Raw genomic sequence first — 12,277 nt, forward strand, 5'->3', positions numbered from 1 at the left:
TGGGAGATCTGTAGCCTGTCCCCAGAGTAGCTGTAGGAGACATGTACTTCGGGTCCTAGTCCCTTCCTTTACCCAAGTGATGCAGATCTTCACTGCCCAGCTGACATCTCTGAATTTTACCATTCCTGTGCCCTCTGCCTGCCCAAGTACCTAGGCCTGTATATGTAGGAGAGATGGAGAATAGTACGCAACAAAGGTTTGATGCTGAGAAACTTATTTTATAAAGAAATGAAATGTTCCGGCGCCTGTGTGTGTGGAGGTCTGTCACCTTACACTCAGTGCAGTTCTTCTTGACATTATAGTAGTCTGTTAAAGTCCTCTTAGACTCTAAATGGCTTTTGGAAAACATCCTTCATCTCCTCCTTCATCTACAGAGTTTTTTGGAGGCTCCTCAGGGCAATAAGATGAGAAATAGGTCACTGAAAAGTCAGCAAAGTGCTCACTCCTGTTGACATGTTGCCTGGTATACAGTGGCCTTGGTATCGTATCTTCATTCCTGTTAAACTTTGTTATGCTGTGTCAAACTTACTGCTTGGATGATCTTTTAATGCAGTTTAGAGCTATTATCATTATAAATAAAGCACAGTGAAGTTCCTTATAGAAAGTGTGAAAAAGCAAGGCTGTCTCTGGAAATCCTTAGAGTAACGTAAGCCAAAATAACAAATGGAATGCACCTAACCCAGGGAGGTGAGATGAGTCCTCAGTGCCAATGTGAGCATCAGAAAGATTTGGGCAGGTACACAAGGAGCAAGAAACAAAAACCATTCCCTCCTTGGAGGGGAGTAAAGGGGGGTGAAGGCCACAGGCAGGACAAATGTGTATGTGAGGGGAAGGATTAGTATGAGCTGGGCCAGGATGGAAGTATGAGGAGCTTGAAGTAAAGGTGGAACCAGAGACTGGTCAAGACAAAGGGGTAATCAGCACAGTGTGAAAGGAAGAGCTAGTACATGCATCAGAAACCCTGCAGGACGCTTGCTGTCAGACCTCTGCTAAGGTCATGTTTTAGAGCTGTGGCTTGCTCACTCTGGTTACTGTGTATACTTACCGGTTGCTCAACCTTTCCATGTGCTCAGGAAGATGCACACAGTGGCAGCTCTCTATCTTTTAAGCTGAGGCTTAGGGGGGCTAACATGGTGTCTTACGTTTTTCATATGTTGAAATGCTCAAGTACAGTTTCATGATCACCAAGTTTAAACTAATGGCCTCATCACTGGATCATCCTAGCTCCACAAGGTGTCTTTTAGCTGCTGCATATAAGGGTGCATACGCATAGGCGTTTAAGATGCATTAGGTAACAAGTTACGCCATGTCTTAAAAAATCCCCAGCTGTTCCATATTCGAAAGCTGACTGCTCTGCTTGAGACTCTGAAGTCCTGGGGGCAGGAGACTCATGAAAACGGTTATAAGTATGTTCTGGGTATTAATGACGTGAAATGAGACCAGCTTCTGCTCCAGTGAGTTGAAGCAGCTTTTCAGGCAGGCTACACTGTAAGGGTGAGACAACCTCTGGGTTTGACAGTCTTGACTGGTTGTGCAAAAGGCTCTGTCCCTTACTTTTCGCGGGTAGTAGCAAGGTTGAGCATATCTTTGGGGAATTCACTGTTTGTGTTCTGCCGAGATTATTAAATACATCAGACGCGTATTGCCACTGAAAGGTGCCTCACGTCCTGTGAAGGAAAGCTACTTTTTTGCTATGGGTGATGCAGTGGGTTTATTAAACCCCAATGCTGGATCATCGTAGCCTCAAAAGAATAATCCCCTTTAGAAAGCCATCAGTTCAGACTACATAGTCAGCAGAAAGCAACAGTTTGCCAGGCTAGGAAGAGTGGAGGGAGGAACCCTGCTTCTTCAGTCAGTGTCTGGTGCAAAATCTCTTGCTGGGAATAGATGATGCTGTTCCTTTCTCTCTAGCTTAGTGTCTAGCAAAGTGTGTCTCGTGAGGCCCCCTCACAATATGGCCAAGTATCTTTTGGAGTATGTTTTGTTCTCTGAAGTAATCAACTCCAGGGCAGTAAGACTTCATGGAAGTCTGTTACTTGCAGGAACATTTACCATGCATTTGCATGAGTGGATTTAAATTAATGAGTGTAAATATAAAGATGCTTTGGGAAGTTTGGTACAACAGATGTTGAGTTTAAAAATGTTTGTCTGATTTTGGATAGGGTAAGATTGGATTCTTGTTCGTCCCATTGACTTTGTGATTCCCCATTGGGGCAATGATGAAGGAACTCAGCTTTTGTTCTGAGAAGGAAGTTTTGTTAGGTTTGCAAGGGCAATATCTGGCAGCTGTGCCTGTGTTGATGGCCACAACGCAATAGTGCAATCGTGACACATTGAATTCCCAAGATGAAGATTCTTGACAGCATTAACTTTACTTTGTTCTTGTAGTCAAGATAGGAGAGTATGATCTTAGAGAAGCAACAAGATAGATGCTTTCAAAGCTCAATGAATACACAGTGAAGCAGCAATCTCTTCAGCTCTGCCAAAAAAAATTCCAGTCCTTATCGTTCAGCTCATAACACTGTCTTCAGCTCATATAAAGGACAGCGATAATAACAGTATTAAAGCACCCAGATGTAGTTCTGAGCTTAGTTTGGGTAGTTGTGGTGTTCAGGTGTAGTAATTTGATGCAAGGCTGACCTCAATATAGCAGTGTGTCATCTTTCTTCTCCTAATTGCTTTTCTTAGCCCTGCTCACAGCTGTTACTGTGGCACTTTGCTACTGGCTCCCTTCTGAGTTGATGTGACTGCAGGACAGGTTTCGCTGCTCATAGCAAGTCCACAGGAGAAATTTGACATCCTAAGACAGTCACCTGTCATGCTTGTGTTTGTTTCAAATATCAGTGTCCAGACTACCTAGTGACTTCACGTGTTGCTCATGTCTGTTTGCCTCACTTTAAAGAGAAACCTTGAGGATTTTAACTTGGCCTGTTCTTTTCCCCACCTCATTATTTTTCTACACTCTTCAGCCAACCTAATGACTTTGTTTTTCTCTATTTTTTTTTTCCCCAGGAGTATATTGATGCTCATCCAGAAACCATTATCCTGGACCCTCTTCCAGCTATTCGCACACTTCTGGACCGATCCAAATCTTATGAGCTAATTCGGCAAATAGAGGCATACATGCAAGGTAGGCAGATACCTGCTCTCTCTGAAAGTTTTTGTTGTGACTAGAGAAGGAAGTAGCTGGCTTCTGGAGGCTAGAGGTTAGGTCTGAAGTAGTGGGTTTGGGGCTCCTTGTATTCTGTCTTTCCATGGGAGCACAAGCGCTGAAGTATTCCTGTGTCACAGGATGGCCCTCTGGAACCTCGTGTTCTTTTTCTCTGTACACAAAGGAGGTTTGCATCTGGTAAAAAATACGATGTGGATTTAATGGGGAGCATATTTACTACAGTGAGCACTCCCAGAAATCTTCTGGAAACATTGTCTTTTTGTGCATGCTGGTGAATTGAGATGACTCCAGAAACTCAGCAGCTTGCCATAAGAATCCTGAGGCCTGAATCTGGGGGAGATTTATAGAAGAAGAAAAATTGGTTTTGGAAAGGACTGAAAGAATTTAAATTGTAAATAGAGCTACGATCTTTTAGAAGCACTGGAAGCCTATTGCACAAGTTAATTGCTAGGAGTAACATAAATGCATTTCTGTTGTTGGCTAGTTACCTGACATAGACTGTTGTCTTGGCATCATTTGAGTTGTATTCTCATGTTTAGAAGATGTGCCTTTTCAACCTGAATAATTCTAATACCTGATTTTAACCATTGGAACTGTTGGGGTTTTAGCCTTTCATTAGCTTTCTGTTGCTGTTACTATCTTATTCTTGAAGAATTTATTGGCTTTTGAGTTTAAATCTAGAACAGCTCTTGAAGTAACTGTTTCATATACGTCACTGTACTTGGGGAAATCCCATTGCTGAACTGTGTTCTAGTTGGTGTTACTGGAATTACCATTGTGACTGTGTTACCACTATCCTGATTGGCAGATAAGAAGCTTATCAATTTGTATTTTTATAATTGTGAATTTACAGACATGCTGTTTGCATCTGACCTGCCTGGCCCCATCAGCAGTGTCTTTATGTAAAAATAAGACTAGTAATTCACATCACTCTGTCTTTTGGAATCTCTTTAGGAGAGAATGCTCAGTTAGTTTAAAAGGAGTTTGGTATGGAGTGATTATTGCTAGTTTTGAATGGGAGAGAGGCGCTGAGGGAAACCTGTGCTCTGAGAAAGTAGTTAAGATTTTGTTCTAGCAGTGGAGATACTCAGTAGGGTGGGTTGTGGCTTTTTTTTGGGGGGGGGGGGGATGTGGTTTGTTTTGAGGGGGTTGTTTGTTTATTTTTGCTAAATTGCTATCAGTATTGCTAGTGTTTACAATTACTATTATTTATTACAATATGTTTTGGAGAGCATTCCATCTATGTGAGTAGTCTGTCTCGTGCATATTTTGACCTCCTCTGGTCAAACAGATGTGAAAAAGGAATAAATACTTAAGGAGGAAAAAGAAAAAAAGTAGGCTTGTATTCAGTTAAAACTGACACTTTCAAGAGAAGCTATTAATAGAGTAGAGGAATGAGGTAAGGAAAAGCTTCACCTGTTCTCACTGGCTGATGCAGTGTTAGGTGACCATATTTTCCCTGTCCCTGTGTCATCATCGTCCTCTGCACCCTCTTTCCATCTCATCTTATTTCTGTCTCTTCATCAGAAATATCATGACGGACACCTTGAACCAACTTTGTATTCTGCAGGGGAAATCTCAGGAGAGCTGAGTAATTGTCTGTCTTCTCATTCTGGCCTAAGTAGATCAGCCTCTCTATTCCTGCATATAATGATCTGCAGTGAGAATAAAGTTGCATCCCTCTAGTCAGTGTCGTAGTTTTTTTCCCCTTCTCCTTGTTTTCACCTGCTAAATTGTGTTTTCTGCTTGCAGCTGTCATGTCATACCCCAAAGCCATGAACACTTAGGAAACTCAAACAAGAAGTAATACATCTGTGAATAGCATGAGGTCGTAGGAGCCACATCTTTTTTTGTTCTGGAGTTTCAAAATGGATGTCAATGCCAAGAAAGTAGTGCTAGTCTTTAGTTGTAACTGGAGAGCCAAGTTTATCAAAGAAGGATACAGTATTGATTATGGGTTAAGTTCAGTGTAAGGGAGTATCTCTTCCAAAGGAATGCCAGAAACTCTGGAGAGTTGTGTAAGGAGAAATCTTCTGCTGTTGAAAGTCTTTCAAAAGAAAATTCAGTGTTTGTTTATAGACCAGTTTTGGATTCAGGGTGATCATCACATCTATTTGAATTATGTTTTAAAGTAACTATAAATGGTCTTTATTTATGATCTTCAGTTTATGCTTCATTTTATCCTTGTAGACCTTAGAAGAACTGTAGAACAAAGGACTTGCATCAGTTGAGTTAAAGGGAGGATGACCACGTGCTCTGCCGAATCCAGTTTGCACGTTGCTTCCTCCCTCTGTGTTGCCTGCACCTTTGAAAATGGCAGGTGTTGCTAAGGTGACAGTGTTCTGCAGCAATAGGGACCCATGTTCTATAAACAGCTTGATTTTAAATGTAATTATCCTTCAGATGTCCTAGTTAATGCCTTGCTTGCCCTTTTGACAGTGAATTCTCCATGCTTCCTGAAAATGGGAAGTCTGTATTTAATGTGTTTAAAACTGGGCATCTGGACATTTTTAGGCTTTCTGAAAGTCCTGTATCTCCCTCTGTATGGAGTCAGGTATATGAGTGATAAGTACTTTGATCCAGCTTCCTGAGAATGGGTTGGAAAAGCACTTTGTGGCCCAGTCCTTGTCTCTGCCGCCACAGAGTTTCTGCAGCTGCTAAAGGAACGGGGTGGAGGAGAGCTGAATACTAGGCAAGAGCTGTACATGTAGTCTGAAGGAAAGCAAGGGAACTTTCCATGTCCTAGACTGGCACTGTAACCACTCAGTCCTTGTGGAAATACAAAGTTCACAGATTTGCAGAATCCTTGAGGTTGGAATAGACCTCTTGAGATCATATAGTCCAACTCACTGCTTAAAGAAGTATATTATAGAGCAGGTTCCCCAAGTTTATCCAGTTGGGTTTTGTGTGTCTCCACAGGTGGAGGCTGGAGGACCTCTCTGGGTGACCTGCTCCAGGATTCACCTTGAACCTGGTGTGCTAGCATGCAGCTGTAGCAGTTGCTAGGTGACTTTGCAGAGATTATTTTCTTCAGTATACATAGTGATATCTCCCTTGGAAGGAAGTGTGTGTGTGGGGGGAAGTCTGTAAGAGATATTTTAGCATTGATTTTAACGAATTATTTTTTTAAAGCAATAGTCTTGGCAGGGCTGTGGCTTCCTCTTTTCCCTGTTCTCTGTTGAGTGCAAACTCTAAAACAGGTAGTGCTTCTCAAACCGTCACTCCTGAATCTTTTTACTAAGGTCTGAGAAAATAAAGGTTGCATTCCCAGTGTGTGTCCTACATAGCTGGCAGATCTATGTTGAAATAAGTCACTGAATTGATTTTTTGCATAGCTGCTGAGTTCTCTTAGCAGCCATATTGCTTTGTTTACTTATCTGTAAAGAATATAGAATATAGATCAGGTCCTGTAATGTTTGGTGAAAGATTAGGAGCATTATTTAATTGAAATTTTGTTTTAGCAGGGTATTGTATGGCTGGAGCTGTGTCTGTTTTAAGCGTTAACCTCGTGAAAAACAACTAAATTCTCTGATCTTGTGTTGAAAACCTGGGATCCTACAGCCTCGGAATTCAAGATCTGACTTCTTAGGTTATGCCTAAGGTGGTAACAGATAAGCACTGTGACTAGGCACTAGCTAACCTTTTTACATTACATACTTAATTTTAAAGATTAAAAGTTTTTAAAATTCCCTACATATCTTATAAGTAAGAATCTAAACTGGAGGATTTCAAATGAAAAATAATGTAAACATGCTGCTCGCTCAGTGCTGTACCTAGTCAGTGTTCCCATCGGCTACTCGGCTTCCTTTGCTGTCTCAAGTGACTTGCAGGTTTCTTCAAGAATATTTGACCTTCAGATATAACAGACCCTGGAGTTCATTTCTTTAACCACTTCCCACCTGGCTTTTCTCTTGATTTTAAAGTCTTCTGATCTTAGATTCTTAAATTTAACTCCAAATCTAAAATTTGTACAAAAACTAGTCTTTGTAGGGTTGCCCTAGATGAGAGAACTCCTGATGGGCCAAACTGTGACTCCTGAATTTCTCTCTCTTCTAGCATCTTTTTTGAAGTACGGGATCTATTCTCTTGGGACACTAAACAGTATAAAGCTCTTTAGCTGTGATATTTTAATCCCAGCATGTAATAATTTATGTTTGATTGTTTACTATTATATGAGATGCAGTTGCTGCTGTGTGCATCCCTTTCTGATTTGGGGGTATATTGCAGAACAGGTTATGGCATCCTTTTCTTTTCCCTACATTTCTTATTAGATTCTGTCTGTCTGACTTGGAAATAACTCCTTGAACAGCTGCAAGTATCTTTTGTGACTCGGAGCAAGGCTCAGCATGATGTAACGGCTAAGGCACTTGATCTGGGGCTCAGGGTTTTCTGCTTGGTGCTGGTTCTGACTTGCTGCATGACCTTGGGCACAGCGTGTCATCCCTGTGTATCTCTTTCTCTTCTAGTGACACTTGACCTGTCTTTTCCTTTAGATGCCACAGGGCAGAAACCTCTTTTCCAGATACACATACTCTGATATAGTGAGTCTCTGATGCCAAGCAGTCTGTGTAGGTATCCTTTTAACAGAAGTTGTAGATCTATTGTTGATTAGAAAACTGGGTATTTCCAGTTCAAGGCCAGAGTAGGTAGTTAGGTTTAATTTTTTTGTGAGTTATGGAGCATGTACATTGCTGGAGTGGTACATACTCAGAACTTCTTAAAATCAGGCCACCAAGTTAAAAGTGCCTGAAAATAGCTGTATATACATAGCTCTAGGCATTGCCCTTTGAAACTGTGGCCTCTATTCTCTGTGGCCTACTTTTCATACCAGTTTTGGTCAGGGGGGGGATAGAAGAATAGTCACACAGGTCAACTTCAGGCACCTCTATCTGTATTTGAAGTTGCTATTAAAATGAAATGAAAAATCTGGTTTTAATTTGAAGGCTCTTAATCACCCACCTGAGGCTCACTTGTTTCTGTAGGGACATCTAAGTTAGAGAGCTGATGTTAGCTACTGCCAATAACCACACCAGTTTTTCAGTGCAGAAGTCTCCCTTGTTGATTGTATGCTTTCTTTCCAGCAAGAACAGATGTCTCATTACCTCTGTCCAAGTGTGGTGCGTGTTCACTCACTGCATTTTAATTTTGGTCTGAAAACTTGTGCACATGCATGGAGAGGAGTAACGAATGGAATTAATATTTGCTATAACTGGAAGGAGCTTGTCCAAACGCATCAGCACACAGCAGTGCTGCATGTGGGAGTGCTGTGCGCCCCGGCTGTCAGCCCTTGGTAGCTCTCAGCCCTGCTCTGTCAAACTGGAATGACTCTGGGACTTTTGACCCAGGGATGTGTCACCTGATGCCTTTCTCATAAAGACACATTCATTCATCTAGGAGGGGGTTGACAAAGGGACACAGACATGTTGGTGTTACAATAAACAAGCTCTAGCTTTGAAATCTAAAGAAGGCAGCTGCTTCCGAAGGACTAATCCTGTCCTGAGAGAAGCAGCAGGCAAAGAACATGGAAAGCCCTAAAGGGGAGCTGAAATCTCCTCTCTTGTACCATTGTTTGTTCTTGTTAAGGTAGTTTACAAAAGGATTTTCTAAGGTAAGAATGCTGAAAGTTAGGCATTTATCAACAGAAAACATGAACAGACTCTCCTTCTTGCCTCTCCTTTCCCAGGTTTTCATTATTTCGAGCTGTCAGCTCTATCACGGTGTAGGTAGGAGGGACCACAAAGCTGGAGGCCCCTGTGGAAATGATAGGCACGGTCCCTGTTCTTTTAACCAGGAATGGCAGTCTGCTCTCAGGCTGTTTCTGGCCTGCTAAGACACATCAGCACGGGATTGTTTAAGCTGACTCTGCTGTCCAAAAGACACAAAGCCCAGAGAATAATACAGAAAACATTTTTATCCTTTTGCCTCACGGTGTGCCAGCCAGAACTTCTTGAACCAAAAAACAATCTTCATCTTTGATCCTAGTAGTCTTGATGGTCCCTGAGCTTTCAAAGTAAGGAAGAGCTTCTACAAATTTTGTGCCTGGGGTTTTGGTGGATTTGAATAATGACCAAATGTGCTTTAACAGGGTAAAGATACAAGCCATGACTGCACTCCATTGTCATGAGGCATTCTTAACGCAACAGTTTGGGTATAAGAACAGAATATGGATTAATTTTTAATGGTTATTGTCTCTCTGGAATTAGAAAAGGAGGAGCAGGGATTCTTCTTGTCATGAGGAAGTCTTCACTGAATAAACCAGATGTTTTAAATTCCAGCACAGTTGTGTTTCAAGTTATTCTGATCCTCCTGAGCAGAAGTTTCCTTGGCTGGCATCCAACAACAGAAGATACTTTTCTCAAGTATCTGAGTGCTAGAAAAATTAAGGATGGAGCAATGAAAGCTAAATTGCTCACAATATCAGTGTGAAACTTAACTGGGAATGCTTTTTGCAGTAAGTGGCTGATGCTTCTACTCATACTTGTTGCATGAGTAGAACATCAGAGTTCAAGAAATAAGTCTTGAAAAATAGAATCTTTCATCTGAATTGGAAACCAGGACTCAACTAGTAGAACATGATTCTGTACGTCACTTTTGCTGCTGAAGAAGCAGTTTATTTTAAGATGTTCATTGCGGGGGTGTTGGACTAAATAAACTTTGACAGTCCTTTCCAACCCAGACAGTTCTATGTTTGTATGTGTTACAGTAGTCTAGTATGGACAAGAAAAGTAGCACCCCTCACATTTCCTCAAACAAGTATCTAGCCAACATGTGAGACCCCAGGTTAGATTCTAATCTATCCTCATGAAGAGTCCAGCAATACTTTAAGGCTTTATCAGGATTGCATGGCGTCAGCTGATAACAGTACCTGAGAGATCCATGAAGAGGATGCTTTCCTTTACCAAGGCCACTAACATCTAGTCTAAAAGGACTCAGCTCCTGTTTCAGTAACCTACTGGCTTTGTGTAACTGCTACAACACCTGAGTGTATCAGCAAATAAAATAAGGAAAGTTTGAGTACCTTTATGTTCCTTGATGTCAGTAATTAGTTCTACGTCATGAATTCTCCAAATGGCTTTCTGAAGCTAGAGCAGGAGAGGCTGTGAGTGTAAAGGTTGATGAGAGGGACTTGATAAGAGGGTTAGTTTATGATTGGGTGGATCCAAACCTCAATGGTCATTTGCTTGATAGACTTTCTAGGTAAGGTCATTTACTTGTTACTGTCATTTGGTACACTACACCACTAACATCTTGCTTTTCTTCCTGTTTGGGGTATCCTTCTTTTGGTACTGGTTAGTAAACACTGCATATGGGGTAGAAACAGATCTAAATGCATCCCTAGGCTGGTATGGCTGTATGAAGACAGCTCTTGTGGAGTGTCAGTAATCATAGTTCAGGTCACTATACTGCATTTCTGTAAAGGAAACAAAACTGGTTCTGCGGAATACAGCCTAGCTCATTGAAAACTGAAAGATGCTACACTGTGAAAAGAAAGATAGGATTACAGACGTACATTGCATCCTTTCATACTCTATTTTGTGGGTAAGCTGTATGTGGAGCATGTTTTAGAACTCGTGGCTTTTGTAGGGAAACATGCAACTTGTTTAGTTCTGCATGCTGAGAGTGAACCACTGCTTGTTAAATGGGGTTAAAATAGTCTGAATAGTAAAAACTGTGTGTCTCCAAATGGCACAGTGTGGCCATGTTGCTCTGGTTGCCTTCAGGCCTTCTGGCCTATTACAGTTCTTTGAAGCTGTCAGCTACAGATTGAATAGCTGGACACAAGTCAGCACATTGAAATAACTTTCAAAAATAAATTAAAAATCACTCTTTGGAGGGTGTATGTTAAGTAAACTGAAGCATCAGAAAGTGTGAGACAGAGACCAAAGACAGAGAGATAAATAAACTGCTTTCAATGTGGCAAGTCAAGCATCCCATACTAGAGGCATTCCAGGACATTTATTAATAATTTTGGAAAAGGCAGATGTACACAGGATGGCAGATTTTTCAGATAAGTCCAGTGTATTTAGTTTTTTTCTAGGCAATGGGAGACAGCAATATCAGATGGGCCTACCAAAAGTCGGTGAAGAAGTCAGAATGATGATAGATACAGTTTATTGCAGTCCCTTGGGCCCATAAAGAAATAATATGGACAGCTCATGCATTGTTAACTTCTACATTGACTAACTGCTCAGGAAAGACCTTGGCGTCACAGTGGGTAGCTCACTGGAAACTTCTGCCCCCTCTGCCTCAGTAGTCAGAACATGCCAACAGAACCAAACAAAAAGATTATGGTGGCCAAAAATAGCATTGAAGATACTGAGCGTACAGTTATGGAAATAAAGCACTTTCTTTCCCCTGAAGACTGTTGTCGGTTCTGCTTTCCTGAATTTAAAAACATGCATTAGAAATGAAAGGAATCCTGGAGAAATGGGACATGGTTGGTGCCAAGAGACAGCCACACAAGGGGAGAGCAAGGTCAACCTGAGGCTAGCAGAGGTGGAACAAAACCTGAGTAAACAAAATATGAATAAATGGAAAAAATGTTCCCTTTTTCTCTTTCTTACCCTGTCAGAGAACAGTTCCACTGAATATGTGTGCATTTGCCATAAACTATAAACTAAGATTACAGCTGGACTGAAAAAACGTAGAAAACATTCACAGGTAGGTTTAAAGGCTTTACAAACTATTATGGTTAGGAGTATATGGTACTGACTGTTGGGTGTTAGAAAGAGACTCCGTTTATTAACTCTGAACTCCATAACTTGGCCTGTGTGTGTGGACAATAAATGTTCTCTTTCTTCTTATTTGAAATCCACTGCCCAGTTTCAGAAATGGAGCTGACATGGCATCAGCTGAACTGTGGTCTCATTTGGTTTGATAATTCCTGTGTTCATTTCTTGTCTCCCAGGAAGCAGGAATGGCTAAAGCTGTAGAGATGATTTAAAGAATTTTCTAGTTTTACAAAGCATTTGGACATGGCACAAGTAGTACTGGTTTGGCACTTTTAACATCTTGTGAATAAAGTTTTAGCATTTTATATTAATTATTATGAGAAATGGGAACTTCAGGTATATATTAAAGCTGTTACTCTTCCAGAAGTAAGGC

General features: G+C 41.2%; 1 protein-coding gene across 4 annotated transcripts in view; it reads left to right on the plus strand.

Moving 5' to 3' along the window:
- Positions 1–12,277, plus strand: part of ITPK1 (inositol-tetrakisphosphate 1-kinase) — a 145,416-nt gene that overhangs the window by 82,216 nt on the left and 50,923 nt on the right. For all 4 annotated transcript variants that reach the window (XM_065685623.1, XM_065685621.1, XM_065685619.1 and 1 more), the window contains exon 5: positions 3,013–3,130. In XM_065685623.1, the coding sequence (XP_065541695.1) occupies positions 3,013–3,130 (118 nt within the window). The remainder of the gene's footprint in view (positions 1–3,012; positions 3,131–12,277) is intronic.

Source organism: Lathamus discolor, chromosome 6 (genome assembly GCF_037157495.1).
Source record: "Lathamus discolor isolate bLatDis1 chromosome 6, bLatDis1.hap1, whole genome shotgun sequence".
Lineage (NCBI taxonomy): Eukaryota > Metazoa > Chordata > Aves > Psittaciformes > Psittacidae > Lathamus > Lathamus discolor.